At 47.0% G+C, this 15,442-nt stretch overlaps 1 protein-coding gene across 11 annotated transcripts in view; it reads right to left on the minus strand.

Annotated features, from left to right (window-relative positions):
• Window positions 1-11,763: 11,763 nt before the first annotated feature.
• The window catches only part of RTEL1 (regulator of telomere elongation helicase 1), a 70,259-nt gene continuing 66,580 nt past the window's right edge, over window positions 11,764-15,442 (minus strand). For all 11 annotated transcript variants that reach the window (XM_077929397.1, XM_077929401.1, XM_028735502.2 and 8 more), the window contains one exon: window positions 11,764-12,846. In XM_077929397.1, the coding sequence (XP_077785523.1) occupies window positions 12,766-12,846 (81 nt within the window). In that variant the 3' untranslated portion in view covers window positions 11,764-12,765. The remainder of the gene's footprint in view (window positions 12,847-15,442) is intronic.

Raw genomic sequence — 15,442 nt, forward strand, 5'->3', positions numbered from 1 at the left:
TTTGCGAATCACCATCATGTGCCTTGTCATAATCTGTCCTAGAACAGGTAATTATTTCATGGTATTTTTCATTAAAGGTAAAGGGACCCCTGACCAATAGGTCCAGTCGTGGACAACTCTGGGGTTGCGGCGCTCATCTCGCTTTACAGGCCAAGGGAGCCGGCATACAGCTTCCGGGTCATGTGGCTAGCATGAGTAAGCCGCTTCTGGCAAACCAGAGCAGCGCATGGAAATGCCATTTACCTTCCTGCTGGAGCAGTACCTATTTATCTACTTGTACTTTGACGTGCTTTCGAACTGCTAGGTTGGCAGGAGCAGGGACCGAGCAACGGGAGCTCACCCCGTTGCGGGGATTCGAACCACCGACCTTCTGATCGGCAAGCCCTAGGCTCTGTGGTTTAGGTGTAACTAAGTGAATATTGTTTGTCTAGATTTCATGGTATGTAAAATCCCAAAAGTCAAGAGCCCTGTGGAATGTTTAGTTTTCATTTCTGTTGCTCACCTGGAGATATATTAAAGATTTACTTGAGTTAACTTGCCCAATTTTCCTTTCTGCTGGACCACTCTGGTTCTCGCCAAGGGCTGGTGCATGCACAAGATGGCATTTTTTGCCGCAGCTCACCAACTACAACAAAACACCTGCACATCTTCAGAAGTCTCCCATTGGCTGTATCCTGCCTGCTTTCCAAACTTGGTTGACACACAGCAGATCCCAGGGTTCAATCTCTAGCATCTTCAGACAGAGCCACCAGCAGTCAGTGCACACCAGGAGTCAGGAATTCTCCCAACTTGCAGTTTAAATTCTTTCATGGGCAACTTTCCAGATGCAAAGGTGGGCAGAGCAACAGGTGCAGTGTATACCTCTGTCTTGTGGGTGGCGCTGTGGTCTAAACCACTGAGCCTCTTGGGGTGGTGATCAGAAGGTCGGAGGTTCAAACCCGCATGATGGGGTGAGCTCCCGTTGCTCTGTCCCAGCTCCCGCAAGCCTGGCAGTTCGAAAGCACGCCAGTGCAAGTAGATAAAAAGGTAAATGGTGTTTCCATGAGCTCTGGCTTCTGTCATGGTGTCCTGTTGGGCCAGAAGCGGTTTAGTCCTGCTGGCCACATGACTTGGAAAGCTGTTTGTGGACAAACGCCAGTTCCCTCGGCCTGAAAGCAAGATGAGCGCCACAACCCCATAGTTGCCTTTGACTGGACTTAACCATCCAGACATTTCTCTACACACACACACACACACACACACACACACACACACACACACACACACTGTTCCAGGGCAAATTTGCTAGATAATCTCTTGATACAAGTGGTTATTACTGCTGGAGTCCAATAAGCAGCCTTTTATTTTAACAATAAGTGAACCAACCAAATTGTTTGTTGCTGATCTTAAAGCTACATATGTGAGCACTCAGTGAGCACACTTGAGATCCAGAATGGAAGCAGGAATAAGTAGTAACAAGGGTGGGAAAGCCTGCAGAACCTATCCCACCACTTTTTCTCTCTCTTGGCCATTCTTGCTAAGGAATGTAGCCTATTTTTAAAATCCCATAAAAGAGGGACGTACAGGGAAAAGGCAGGATATAAATAAATATAACAAGGACAACATGCAGGCATGTAGCCCATACAATCTGTGTGAACTCTGCATTTCAGGAGGTTGTGGACTCTCCTTCCTTGGAGGTTTTTAAGCAGAGGTTGGATGGTTATCTGTCTTAGATGCTTTAGTTGAAATTCCTGCATTGCAGGGAGTTGGACTAGATGCCCCTTGGGGTCTTTCCAACTCTACCACTCTATGACTCTATGATTCTGTGAAAGACAACACAAAGAGGAAGCCAGTCAGAAACACATTACTCTAAAACAGATTTCCAGTATTACATAGAGCAGAACCCCAATTTTAGCCTGTCCCTGGCTCAGGAGGTATTTTGCACTCATGTTTATTTCCATTACACAGCAGGCGGGGGGATTAAATTCCGAAAAACAAGTATGGTATTTTAATGAGCCAGCATCAAATGAGCAGGGCATTAACTGTTCTGGTGCACAATGAGCAGAAAGCACGTAGAGGCTCTGGAGTCAGCCAGGTTGCCCCAGAATTGTTAGCTACAGACCAACGGCTCAGCTATACACAGGGACGCCTTGCCCATAGAGGCAAGTGGTGCGGGGCGCCGGGACGCCAAGTTCTGGAGGGCACCAGGGAAGAGGCGGAGGCTCCCGGCATCAGCTCGCTGCCCTCGCCATGCCATGCCGAAGCAGTGCAGCGCCAGGAGCCTCTGCCTGCCATGGGGACCTCGGCACGGGCGCCAGGGAAGAGGCGGAGGCTGGGCATGGTGCCTTCAGGTATCTGTTCGCCGCCCTCGCCTGCCTCGCTGAAGCAGTGCCATGCCTGGAGCTTCCGCCTCTTCCCCAACAGAGGAGTCGCCCTCCAGCCACTGGCCACCTCCTCCAGCCCCGCAAAGCTGCTGGCAGCACCGTAAAAAGGTCAGCAACTTGGGGGGGGGGCACCGGTGGGATCTTTGCACCACAGCGCTGGATATACTTAAGACAGCCCCGGCTAAACAGAGCTAGATGTGCCCACGGTCACTTTCCTTTGCGCCACGATGATGGACATTAGGGTCTCCTGTAAGAGCATAAGAAAAGCCAGAAGGATCTAGTCCTGTTCTCACAGTGGCCAGCCAGATGTCTGCAGAAAACCCGCAAGAAAAGTTTGAGCACAGTACCACTCTCTTCTCAACTGGCATTCAGAAGCATCAATGCCTCCAACTGTGGAGGGCAGAGCATAGCCATCCTAGCTAGCCGCCATCCGTCTCCTCCATGAATTTTGTCATCCTCTTTTAAAGCCATCCGAGTTGGTGGCTGTGGCGATCACACAGGGTCCCCGGACGTTTAACGGTCTATTGATCCCTGTGCCACCACTGTGATTGCTTCCCCGCTGCCACCAACCAGTTACTCTCTGATAAAACACTGAGTCCAGACAGTTGTTAAAAGTGAACCAAAAAAACCAAGTTTATTTTACAGACATTAACAAGTTTATGGTTTCTTGGATAATATTCCTGCCAGTATCTTAACTTTAGTTTCTTTACTGGCCTATAGCTTCCTAATACCTTCTGACTGATTGTCTCAATTGACTCCTCTTAACAAATTCTCTCCCTCTCTCACACCAGACTAGCCCAACCCAGACTTATCTTCTCTTCTCTTCTAACCCCAGACTGTCTTCTCAACAACTCTAACTCTAACCCTCTAAAAAACCTCTGTGCTTAAACCTTATACACAGTTAACTCTGCTCCCTGGGTTCCCATTAGTTAGTCATTTTACAATTAGTTAACCCTTTCCCTATGAACCCAGTATGATGTCACACACATAGTGGCCATCACTGCCTCCTGTGGGAGCAAGTTGCATGGTTTAACTATGCGTTGCTTGAAGGAGTCCTTTCTTTTTATCTGTCCTGGATCTCCCAACATTCACCTTCATTGGAGGTTGAGGCCTAGCGTTGAGAGGGAGAGAAAAGCTTTTCTCTACCCACTGTCTCAAAATCTTGTATTTTCAAGTGCTTCTTGGTGACCCCTTTGTTTAACCCACTTTCAAGTTGAAAATGGCCCTGATGTCACTGTTCTTTTGTGGTATGAAGGAAAGAATTGAACGGACCCGACTTGCTCTCTGAGCGAGCTACTGGTTTGATGGCGTTTATCTCCAACAGGTGGGGCATTCTCCCCGAGGAATTGTGATGTTTCTCTGTATCCCAAGATGGCGGTGTGGTGTGATCGACATGAGCATGACAGGCTTAAAGTCAGCTGTAGGAAAAGCTTTTGGGGCACGCTCAACACGGAGATAGCAGAATCAGTAACAGACCCTCCCCCTTCTGGTTCAGTCAACTGCAAAACCCTCCTAGCTAAGAAGGAACCAAGACCTGCAATGAGAAAAGCAGTTTGCACAATCCACTAAGGAAGATAATAACACAATTAGTTTTCAAAATGATGTGCATTTATTCAAAATCCAATTTAAAATATTTAGCTGTTAATTCAACAAAAGTGATGAACTTAACCAGTTATACCAGCTTAGTCATATAACAAGAGTCTTCTATACCACATTTAGTAACCCATTGCTCAGTAAATTATTGCCATGGATGGGCTTGAGGACATTCTAGTTTTCCAACATGTGGTTTAAAGTCCCTTAGCAGGAGGCTTGAATTTAGTAATCTGGAGTTGATTTCCTGGAGAGAGGTTGGAGAAAAGTTGGCTCTAAAACCACTTCCCATCAAATATGAAGCTGGAAAGGTAACAAGGAGCTTCTTAACCACTGTCTATAGCACAAGATAGTGAAGAGGAATTTCCTTCCATCACCAGAACTCTGGGCAGGATTTCTTAAACTTTGGCTTCAGTGTCAATTTGTAGCTCAATTAGTTCTTCTTCCACTACCCAACTGTCTTACAACTTGACTATCTTGTGACAACTCAGAATCATAAATATAAATAACCGTAACCAAAGAAAATCGTTTTGAAAGCTGTAAGAGCAGTGAAAATTTAAATGTGAAGCAACGGAGATGTTTCGTTCTAGGTTCTACCTTGTCAATCACAATTAAGTGACCGTCGTGCTTGGAGGGGCCCACCCCCCAATGCCCCCTGTTGCCCATTTGCCCCCTAGCACCCCCAGGTAGCCTCCCCCCACAGAGGGCGCTACTGCCCCCTTTGGGAACCACTGTGTTCTAAGTCAAGGAGACTGAATATATTAAAAGAAACTTGTGCAAAAGAGGCAATATGGCAGCCTTCCAAGATAAGCCATAAACAGCAAATAAAAACTCATATTGTCAGGGGTTCAGAGACAGAGGCACAGGTGAGGGAGGAGACGGAGAGCGAGGGGGAAGAATCCCAGGATAGCGAGGAAGAGGATGACAATGACTTGAGGGATTCCATGAGTCTTTCAAGTGAATCGGAGGATTCCCAGAAGGGGGCGCCTGTGGTCAGGCCAAGGGGAGTCACAGGGGGGACTCGTCAGGAGCAGGGGACCAGCGGGGGAACCCAGAGTGGGAGCTGGGAGTCAGGACCGGCTTCTCCGCCAGAGCGCAGTGAAGGGGGTGGAGATTCCAGAGTGACAGGGGAAGCAGGTCCCAAAGCAGAGAGGGAGGGGAGATCGGAGCAAGACATCCTCCCGGAAGGGGAGGAGAGTAGTGCAGGGAGTAGTGTAACTGTCAAGAGGAAGGTTAGAGGCTGCGAACGCGCGCCAAGTTCAAATGTGGAGGCGCGCGGAAGTACAGGGAGCCCGGAGGAGGAGCCAGGTCCCAAAGCACGCAGGAGGGGGGAAGAGCTGTCTGGGGATTCCGCGTCAGGGGAATCCAGGAGGGGCGAAACTCCAGGGGGCAGGAAGACCCTGAGGAAAAGGAAAGAAAGGAAGAGGTGGAGCAGCACAGCCCTCTTAAACTGGTGCAGAGGAGGGACTGACTCAGAGGGGACTTCAGCGGTCTAAGCGTAACAGACGTGGGGCTGCGCGCCTCGGCTGTGGAGCGTACAATGGACTTCAATAAAGATCTTTGTATATAAACTGGACTTGGCGTTGGTCTCTTGTGAGCTGGGACCTGAGGCAGCCCTGACACATATATTAAAAAACAGGGCCAGATGAAATCGTAGTTGGATGGGACTTGCAACCCATGTGGCCATGTGGTTAAATAAGCTACATGAAAACCACCAGACGGTGAATCCTGAGTTGGTGGGTGAACCTCTCTGATGTGGCAATAAATAAGGCTTTGGAAAATCAAGTTTGTAATAAGAGTGCATAGAAGCATCCTTCCAGCCTTGAGCGCAACGGAATGGGCAGCTGCTAGCTAGCAAGTGAGTTATCGTTACGTAAATTGGCGCTATCTTCCATGAGTAAACACTACTAGAAACTACTAATTATTCAGCGCCAAAATCTTGCCTCATAGAAGAGTTGCTTTTGGTCAGTCATTCAGTAGACTAGACTATGTTTATTTGGAGGGCTTGTGTGAGTGCCACGGAAGCATGAATAGGCCAGTTTTGGTTTCTGAATTGTTCATTTTTCCAATCTAAAGTTCAGTTCTCCACATCAGTTTGAAAATTCGTCAGCACTGTAGTGTACATTTCTCCTAATATATACAATTTTGCCCAATATACACATTTTTGCAAAGCAATTTCCCTTAATGCAACATTTTTATTATCATACAAATGTTTATGCATACTTTATATCCCACCATATGGATCCTTGCACAATTACTTGGTTGCCGAACTGTATCACAAAATTCAAAGAAGCTTGAATAGTGAAGGATGGATGTGCTTCAGAAAGTGAGAATTGGGCAGTTTGGCCTTTAAATATGAACAAAATGGCACACACACCCATTGCTAATACATGCATTTCATAAACAGCTTTAAACCCTCAACATCTTCATTATTATAGAATGGTCCTTCTGATCTCTGCAGTTGGCCGGAGATGTGGGGCTTGTTTATCATTTGAAAAAGGCATAAGACATAGAACTCATTTCTAAGAGAGGCTTTCTGGACCAAGCTGACCTAACCACATCACCTGAGAAGTGTGCTCTGTAGGAGGGAATTCTGGGGGCTGTTCTCAGATTCTGCACTCCCTTAATAAAGGTAAAGGGACCCCTGACCATTAGGTCCAGTGGTGACCGACTCTGGGGTTGCGGCGCTCATCTTGCTTTATTGGCCGAGGGAGCCGACGTACAGCTTCCGGGTCATGTGGCCATCATGACTAAGCCGCTTCTGGCGAACCAGAGCAGCGCACGGAAACGCCGTTTACCTTCCCACCGGAGCGGTACCTATTTATCTACTTGCACTTTGACATGCTTTCGAACTGCTAGGTTGGCAGGAGCAGGGACCGAGCAACGGGAGCTCACCCCATCACAGGGATTCGAACAGCTGACCTACTGATCGGCAAGTCCTAGGCTCTGTGGTTTAACCCACAGCGCCACCTGCGTCCCTCTTGGCACATGGGTTAGGAGCCTCTTAAAATAGGCATACCCAAAAATATTGCCACTGCACATCTCTTAATAGGCATACCCAAAAATATTGCCACTGTTTAATTTTAGCTGCTACTCTATGAAGCAAGCCAGGATTCTATTTGAGGAACACTCTGTGCATAAATGAGAAATATTTTTTAGGGTGTGATTATTTTTCACAAGGTTTCCATTTAAATAGAAACATTAAAAGGTATTCCATTGTTCTCTATTCACCTTCTCTAAGAGCTGACCCACATTTAGAGGCATCATGCACAACTTTGCTAGGGCTGCTTCACTTCAGAACGTGGATCATCGGATCACATTATTGAATGCAGCCTTTACGGAAAATGAACATGTTGAGGAGATGGGTCCTAACCTGGGGCTTCTCCCTGATGCCAGGCAGTTTGTGATAGCCAAGGAGCGTGCAAACCCCTCATCTGCACCCTTTAAGTCTATAAGAGCATAAGGCAGCCCTGCGGAACCAAACCAACAGTTCATTTGGTCCAGAAAATTGTTTCCACAACCAGGTGATTCTGCAAAGCTCACAAGCAGGGCATGAAGAGAGTTGTCAATAATAATAATGATGATAATAATAATAATAATAATAATAATAATAATAATAATAATAATAATAATATTTATACCCCGCCCATCTGGCTGGGCTTCCCCAGCCACTCTGGGCAGCTTCCAACAAAATATTAAAATACAGTAATCCATCAAACATTAAAAGCTTCCCTAAACAGGGCTGCCTTCAGATGTCTTTTAAAAGTCTGGTAGTTGTTGTTCTCTTTGACATCTGGTGGGAGGGCGTTCCACAGGGCGGGTGCCACTACTGAGAAGGCCCTCTGCCTGGTTCCCTGTAGCTTTGCTTCTCGCAGCAAGGGAACCGCCAGAAGGCCCTCAGCACTGGACCTCAGTGTCCGGGCTGAACGATGGGGGTGGAGACGCTCCATCAGGTATACGGGACTGAGGCCATTTAGGGATTTAAAGGTCAGCACCAACACGCTGAATTGTGCTCAGAAATGTACTGGGAGCCAGTGAAGATCTCTTGCCCCTGGCGGCTTGTATTCAGAGATACAAAGTGGAGCCTGGGAGGCATGGAGTGTGTAGGGAGACAAACAGTTGATGGAGCCAGAGCCAAGAAATTCTGGTTTCGTTCCCATCCTCCCTGCTGCTGAGTTGCACAAGTTGCACAAGTGTAACACTGAGTCTATGGAGGAAGAAACTGACAGCCAATGCCACCCACTGGACTGGGCATAGTAGGGGGCTGGCTGAGGGCAGATTGAGGTTGGTCAGGCACTGTCCCCTTTGCCCTAATGAACCAGTCTCTACTGGAAGTATATTGTCCCGAGGATGTGGACAGGCTGCTTGGACGCGTGAAACCAACCACCTGTCTCCTTGATCCTTGCCCATCCTGGCTAATAAAAGCAAGCCGGGAAGGGCTGGGCGATGGGCTCTGCGGGGTGGTGAATGCTTCCCTCTGTGAGGGAACATTCCCAGATCCGCTGAAAGAGGCGGTCGTTAAACCGCTTCTTAAAAAAACATCTTTAGACCCGGCCAATTTGGCCAACTATCGCCCAGTCTCAAATCTTCCATTCTTGGGCAAGGTGATTGAGCGCGTGGTTGCTGAACAACTCCAGGCACGCCTGGAGGATGCGGACCATTTGGATCCCTTCCAATCGGGATTCAGGCCTCACCATGGGACTGAAACTGCCTTGGTCGCGCTGGTTGATGATCTCCGGCGAGCTAGGGACAAAGGTGAGAGTTGTTTCCTAGTTCTGCTGGATCTCTCAGCGGCCTTTGATACAATCAACCATAACATCCTTCTGGACCGCCTAGAGGGGCTGGGAGCTGGGGGCACTGTCATACAGTGGTTCCGCTCCTTCCTCCTGGGCCGTGTTCAGAAAGTGATGGTGGGGGATGAGTGTTCAGACCCCTGGGCCCTCACTTGTGGGGTGCCTCAGGGTTCTGTCCTCTCCCCCATGCTTTTTAACATCTATATGAAGCCGCTGGGAGAGATCATCAGGGGGTTTGGGCCGGGTGTTCATCAATATGCAGATGATACCCAGCTCTACCTCTCTTTTAAATCAGAACCAGTGAAGGCAGTGAAGGTCCTGTGTGAGTGCCTGGAGGCGGTTGGAGGATGGATGGTGGCTAATGGATTGAGGCTGAATCCTGACAAGACAGAAGTACTGTTTTTGGGAGACAGGGGGCGGGCTCGTGTGGAGGACTCCCTGGTCCTGAATGGGGTAACTGTGCCCCTGAAGGACCAGGTGCGCAGCCTGGGAGTCATTTTGGACTCACAGCTGTCCATGGAGGCGCAGGTCAATTCTGTATCCAGGGCAGCTGTCTACCAACTCCACCTGGTACGCAGGCTGAGACCCTACCTGCCCACGGACTGTCTCGCCAGAGTGGTGCATGCTCTAGTTATCTCCCGCTTGGACTACTGCAATGCGCTCTACGTGGGGCTACCTTTGAAGGTGACTCGGAAACTACAACTAATCCAGAATGCGGCAGCTAGACTGGTGACTGGGGGCGGCCGCCGAGACCACATAACACCGGTCTTGAAAGACCTACATTGGCTCCCAGTACGTTTCCGAGCACAATTCAAAGTGCTGGTGTTGACCTTTAAAGCCCTAAACGGCCTCGGCCCAGTATACCTGAAGGAGCGTCTCCACCCCCATCGTTCTGCCCGGACGCTGAGGTCCAGCACCGAGGGCCTTCTGGCGGTTCCCTCATTGCGAGAAGCCAAGTTACAGGGAACCAGGCAGAGGGCCTTCTCGGTAGTGGCGCCCGCCCTGTGGAACGCCCTCCCATCAGATGTCAAAGCGATAAATAACTACCTGACATTCAGAAGGCATCTTAAGGCAGCCCTGTTCAGGGAAGTTTTTAATCTGTGATATTTTACTGTATCTTTGGTTTTTATGGAAGCCGCCCAGAGTGGCTGGGGAAACCCAGCCAGATGGGCAGGGTACAAATAATAAATTATTATTATTAAAATTATTATTGTCCCTGAATGCGGATGTTCCATTTAGCTGTCACGGATAATATAGCCACCGCTAGACCTATCCTCCACAATTTAATCCAGTTCCCATTGAAAACCACCCAAGAATTCACCCCGCGAACAGGGCAATGTCATGGTGCAGCATAGTTCCCGCTAGGCATTCTGCACCAGGAATCTGGCCAGGCAGCTGAGGGCAGCCCACCTGCTGCTTGGAAGCAATTTATTTTTCTTTGTTGCAAAATGGCATCAAAGAAAACGCCTCTATTACTTTGTGAAGGTTAAGACCACACCCTGAAATTCTTAGAATTCACCCATTTCCCTGAAAGCAACTGAACAGCCTACTTATTTCCAAGAGGGTCAAAATTAGGTGTGCGTATTTGTGTTCTGTAAGTTAGTTATTAGAACTGTGCAGTGGATTTGGCTAGGGCCTGAGCCAAATTGGGCCTATAAAGAGATTCTGTTGTCAGCAGAGTCAGGTGGAGACCTCTATGGTTCGATGTATTACAGTATTTTAATATTTTTTTGGAAGCCGCCTAGAGTGGCTGGGGAAGCCCAGCCAGATGGGCGGGGTATAAATAATAAATTATTGTTGTTGTTATTATTATTATTATGGATTGCTCTAAGTTGGTACGGATGGCCCAGAGCAATCTGAGACTGTCAAGGAGTGGGGCACAAAGCAGGCAAGAGGTGGGAAAACTCAATGAAAAGGCCAAGACTTGCCTGACCGTTAGCTGCATGTTAGCTGCAGGAGCCTGATGGTGCAACGTCTGTTGAGTGGAGGCACTGGTCCTGCGAGGTGCTCCTCCTCTCCAAGCAGCTTTGCTACAGGAAAGCCGCTTGCAATGAAGGACCCTACAGAATTGACCCTACTGCTCTTGGTCAGGAGAAGTGGAGGAGATGGTCTGTAGCCAGAAAGCATGGGGCAATTGTTCTAGCCTTTCTCGTGGTTAAGGACAGTTATTTGAATCAGAGGTGGTGTACAGGCTGGCTCCCCCTCCACTATCATTCACTGTGGCCTTAACTGCCACCAGATGTCAAAGAGAACAACAACTACCAGACTTTTAGAAGACATCTGAAGGCAGCCCTGTTTAGGGAGGCTTTTAATGTTTGATGTATCACAGTATTTTAATATTCTTTTGGAAGCCGCCCAGAGTGGCTGGGGAAGCCCAGCCAGATGGGCGGGGTATAAATAATAAATTATTATTATTATTATTATTGTTGTTGTTGTTGTTGTTGTTGTTGTTGTTGTTGTTGTTGTTGTTGTTATTAATTTTAATTATTCTTATAGCACTGGTCCCCTGCCCACCAAACAGATGCCCAGGAGTCCTAAATTTTAGTGTAAGAGATGCCTAAGACCTTGGAAGGCTCTGCTCACCCTCCTCAAATAACTGTTTCCCTAGTGTTCAGTAGTCTTAAAATATTTTGTGTTTCCTTTTTCTCCTCCATATGCCGTGATCTCCCACAAAACCCTGCATTATTTTCAGTAAGTAAATGCAACCACATTTGTTTAGCTTTACCTCTGAAGCCACGATTACTAACCCACATGCTTTATTTCCAAGTGACACACCATAAGCAAAAAACTGTTAATTTTGTTAATGTGGTGGGCTGGAGTGGGGAAAAGAGAAACCAGGAGTCTGATTGTATAAGCAGCTATCCATTGTGCAAGTGGGCGGCCATCACTGGATGCTGTCCACAATGTTTGGAATGCTGATACAAAAAAAATTCCTTCCAGTAGCACCTTAAAGACCAACTAAGTTAGTTCTTGGTATGAGCTTTCATGTGCATGCACACTTCTTCAGATACACACTGTGACTATGGCAGACCAACACGGCTACCTATCTGTAACTGGAATGCTGATGATATTGAAGCCACACGGCGAATGCATTTTTTATTTATTGACATAGCTTAACACGTACTATTTCCCACTTCTGAAAACTGATGCAATTTTTCAATTCACAAAAATACTTGCAGTTTATAAAAATATAAAAGCACTTAATGTACTTAAAATTTGTTCCATTTATTTTCTATTTATTGCAACAGAACCAACTGGTTGTTGCAGAAATCCTTCTGAAGCATCAGAAAGCAGAGTAGAGCAGAATCCCTTCTTATCAGCAGAAGTTTCCGACACGAGGCACAAGCAGCAAAATTCAGAGGCTTTCTATTTAATTAGCCTGAGCACCAGCTCAGGACTTAATTACACTGACTATCAACTATCAAAATTGACAGCTGACTATACGCACAGCCTTTCTAATGAGCAGATAACCCACCTCAATTTGAGGTTTTCATTTGGTCAGTTTCTCTGAACTCTTTTGGTAGGCAGCTGGCAAACAGATCACAAGGCCTGCCAGCACCTCAAAGAGTTTTTTTAGCACCTACAAAGTGATTGCTTTTACAAAGCAGGCATGGAAGCCACAAACTGTCCACAGGGAGACAAGCCATAATTATCTTGCCTCACTGAAGAGACTCTTATAAGAAAAATGATTTTATGCTTTTGTGTAAAAACGTCATTCTAAGAGCCCAACAGCTGCAAAAGTGTTAGAATGTTTGAGTGTATCAGGGGAACTGTAATTCTAAAAGATCACTCTGTCCTTTCACCTTCTGCTGCCATCTGTCATCGTGAAGACAATGCTGCTTCTCCAAGCTTCTGCTGTGCGCTGAAAATCTCTTCTGATGCAGGAACTTCAGCAAAAGGGTGGCGGCATGAGGTGGCAACATCAGCCCAGAGAACAAAGAGCAGCTTGCTTAAAACAAATGTACACATTGCTTCCTTTCCATGGTCCTGGGCTATTTTTGCCTCAATGTATACCTCTCTCACTGGGGATCTGGCCAGTAATTCATAGATAAATGTCTCTTCTTGGTATCAGCTTTGCATTCCGGGCACTTCTTGGCACCCTGAGGGGTGAGGTGGGGGTGAAGCAGAAAACAGAAGAAAAAGAAAATGAACACTGCCCAACATGAGCAACTCCACTAAGAACAAGAAAGATGTTTGACTTCTGCCATTCTGCCAAGAACTCATACAAAGGGCCAAGAACAACAAGAAGTAAGCTTTTGGTGCTCAATCGGCGGCATCTGACTCACACATGATTAACCTGAATTATATCACTCATTTTGCTTCCAAGATCTGGTAAGGATGTATGACTGGGGAAGGAAGGTTTAATGGGAAGGGGGAAAGATGCTTCAGAGAGCAGTTTGCTCTGAAACACCTCCCCACCATCCCTGTCACATGCGTCCCCAGAGAGGTTTAACAGGTGAGGGAGACACTTCAGAGAGCCGTTTTGCAAATGACTCTCTAAAGAACCCCCCTTCTTTAAAGGGGTTTGGCGATAGAGGATAGGTTGGGGTAAAGGGAGGGGTGTTTGGTCAGGTGGGGGGGGGGGAGCGGGGTTGGTGAGCAGAACAGGTAAGGGCAGCAGCAGCTAGTTTAGTAAATAAAAGCAAAGCACACAAGGGTCAGTCATGTACTTAAAAGCCAAATCTAAGAACCTGCTTCCTTAAAGCCAAGAATTGCAGAATGGCTTCTCCAACTGAAGGTTACCACAGGGTGAAAAAACTCTTTTAATGAACTTCAAAGAACAATAAGCCATAATAGAGAAGCAATGCAAAGCTTGCAGAATGCTTGGCCAACTGAGGGAGATAATCTAACTTTAGTTAACAGTTTGATTTCTAAGTATCTTCTGCTCTTCCTTTACCTCATGAACCTGCATATTTTATTTAAGGTTTGGGACAGATAGGGGTTACACACCAGACTTTGGGTGTCCTATGGATTTATTACTGAAGCATTTACTCATCTGACAGGTTATTTAATGATTTATTTTCTAATAAAAATATAAAGTTCACACACGTTTCCCCTTCACTTTGTTTTTGGTCGAACTCAAAAGGCTGCCACACGTTTGTGACATTTTGGTTAGTTCTAATAAAAGGCATTGCCCAACTCTGGATTTTAGAGTTCCTGCTTCGTTTATGCAATCCCAGTCTAGGAAAGGAGGAAGCAAAACCGTTCCAAAGGTGTTAAAGAAGTGAACTCACCGCAGTTCTGGGTAACAGTTGCTGACCTCAGTTTTCACTGGCATTGCCTCCCACACCCCCTGATAATGTCTGAGTCAGGTTCTTTCCCATCGGGGAAACATTAGCTGATTTTTGCAAACTGGCCATGCTGCTTGACCATGCATGTTATTTTGTTGGCACTTCATGGAAGGCGATGAATGCTTCAAGGACCCAACTCATAGGTCACTTGTCAGGGAGAACTTTCCGAAGGCATAATTCCACATGCTGCTCACTGTATTTGGTAACCTAAATAGGCCTCATTTCTCTGTGATGATTAGTTAGATGCTTTCTCTTACTGCCCTGTTGGTGCCCAAAAGGGGCAGAGAGCTCGCTTGATACCTCCTAATGACCTACATGCCTTAGTGAGACAAGAAGAGCTAAGTTTTGGCTGCCAGGGCTGTCTGGTTCAAGACCCAGAGTACACTGCAATCATGGCTGGCGCATTACTCCTGTAAGAAAGGGGGTTGCCTTCACACTCTTGAGGGACAGGGAAGTTTTGGGTGAGCTGCGGCACATGGAGGAGTTTGGGGTGAACTTTCAGGGAGTTTGGAAAGAGCTGTGCGGGGATGGGGATTGGCAATGGGGTGGAGGTGGCAGGTAGAAGGGGATGGGAATTGGATGTAAAAGCGCTGTAAGGGGATGAGGGTTTAGGGCGAGATGTAATGGGAAGCGGGGTGGGAGTTGGCAGGAGCCCCTACTCAACAAGCTCTGTTTCAAATAAGCATAAAGGATCACTGCCAACTGGTGGTTTTCTTTCTCTGGAACTGCTGCAATTCCATGATTAAATGGGGGGGGGGGGGATAACTGTCAGGAGCTCAGCCTACACTCGAGTAGGACCCTGGTAGAGACACATACCCGACTGGCATGTTCTCTCTCTCCTGGTCATTTGTTCGGGAGCTTCAAAAGCTTTCTTCTGCCCGAACATCACAGCAACCAATGCCAACAGACATCGGCACACTTAGAGATCCGCAGAGTCTTCGCAACTTGCGTGACAGACCCAGAGTACACTGCAATCATGCCTGCGTGACAGACCTCAGCAACTCAGCATGTTGGCTAATCTACTTTATTTACATATAAACACACATGGGACACTGCAACATGGCTCCCTCTCTCTCTAGCATCAGGCAGCAAAGAGAAAGAACAAAGGACAATAGTCCCACTTCATGGAACACAGTAACACAGACATCCTGTCTCCGTCACCTCCCTCCTTGAGTCAAAATATACACCGTCATGTGATAGACAGCAATGCCATGACTGCAATCATGGAGCAGGAATTCTAACAGTAACTCCCTGTACTTGCTGCTCCCTCAGTCATCCTATCTTCTCTCATTAATCAGCTTAACCAGAACAGTGATAGATCAGAGAAGAATTGCATTTGCTTACCATGAAACGGGGAACATTTTTCAACTGTAATTTCATACAATTTAAACTGATCAAGAGATTA

Source organism: Podarcis muralis, chromosome 5 (genome assembly GCF_964188315.1).
Source record: "Podarcis muralis chromosome 5, rPodMur119.hap1.1, whole genome shotgun sequence".
Taxonomy (NCBI): domain Eukaryota; kingdom Metazoa; phylum Chordata; class Lepidosauria; order Squamata; family Lacertidae; genus Podarcis; species Podarcis muralis.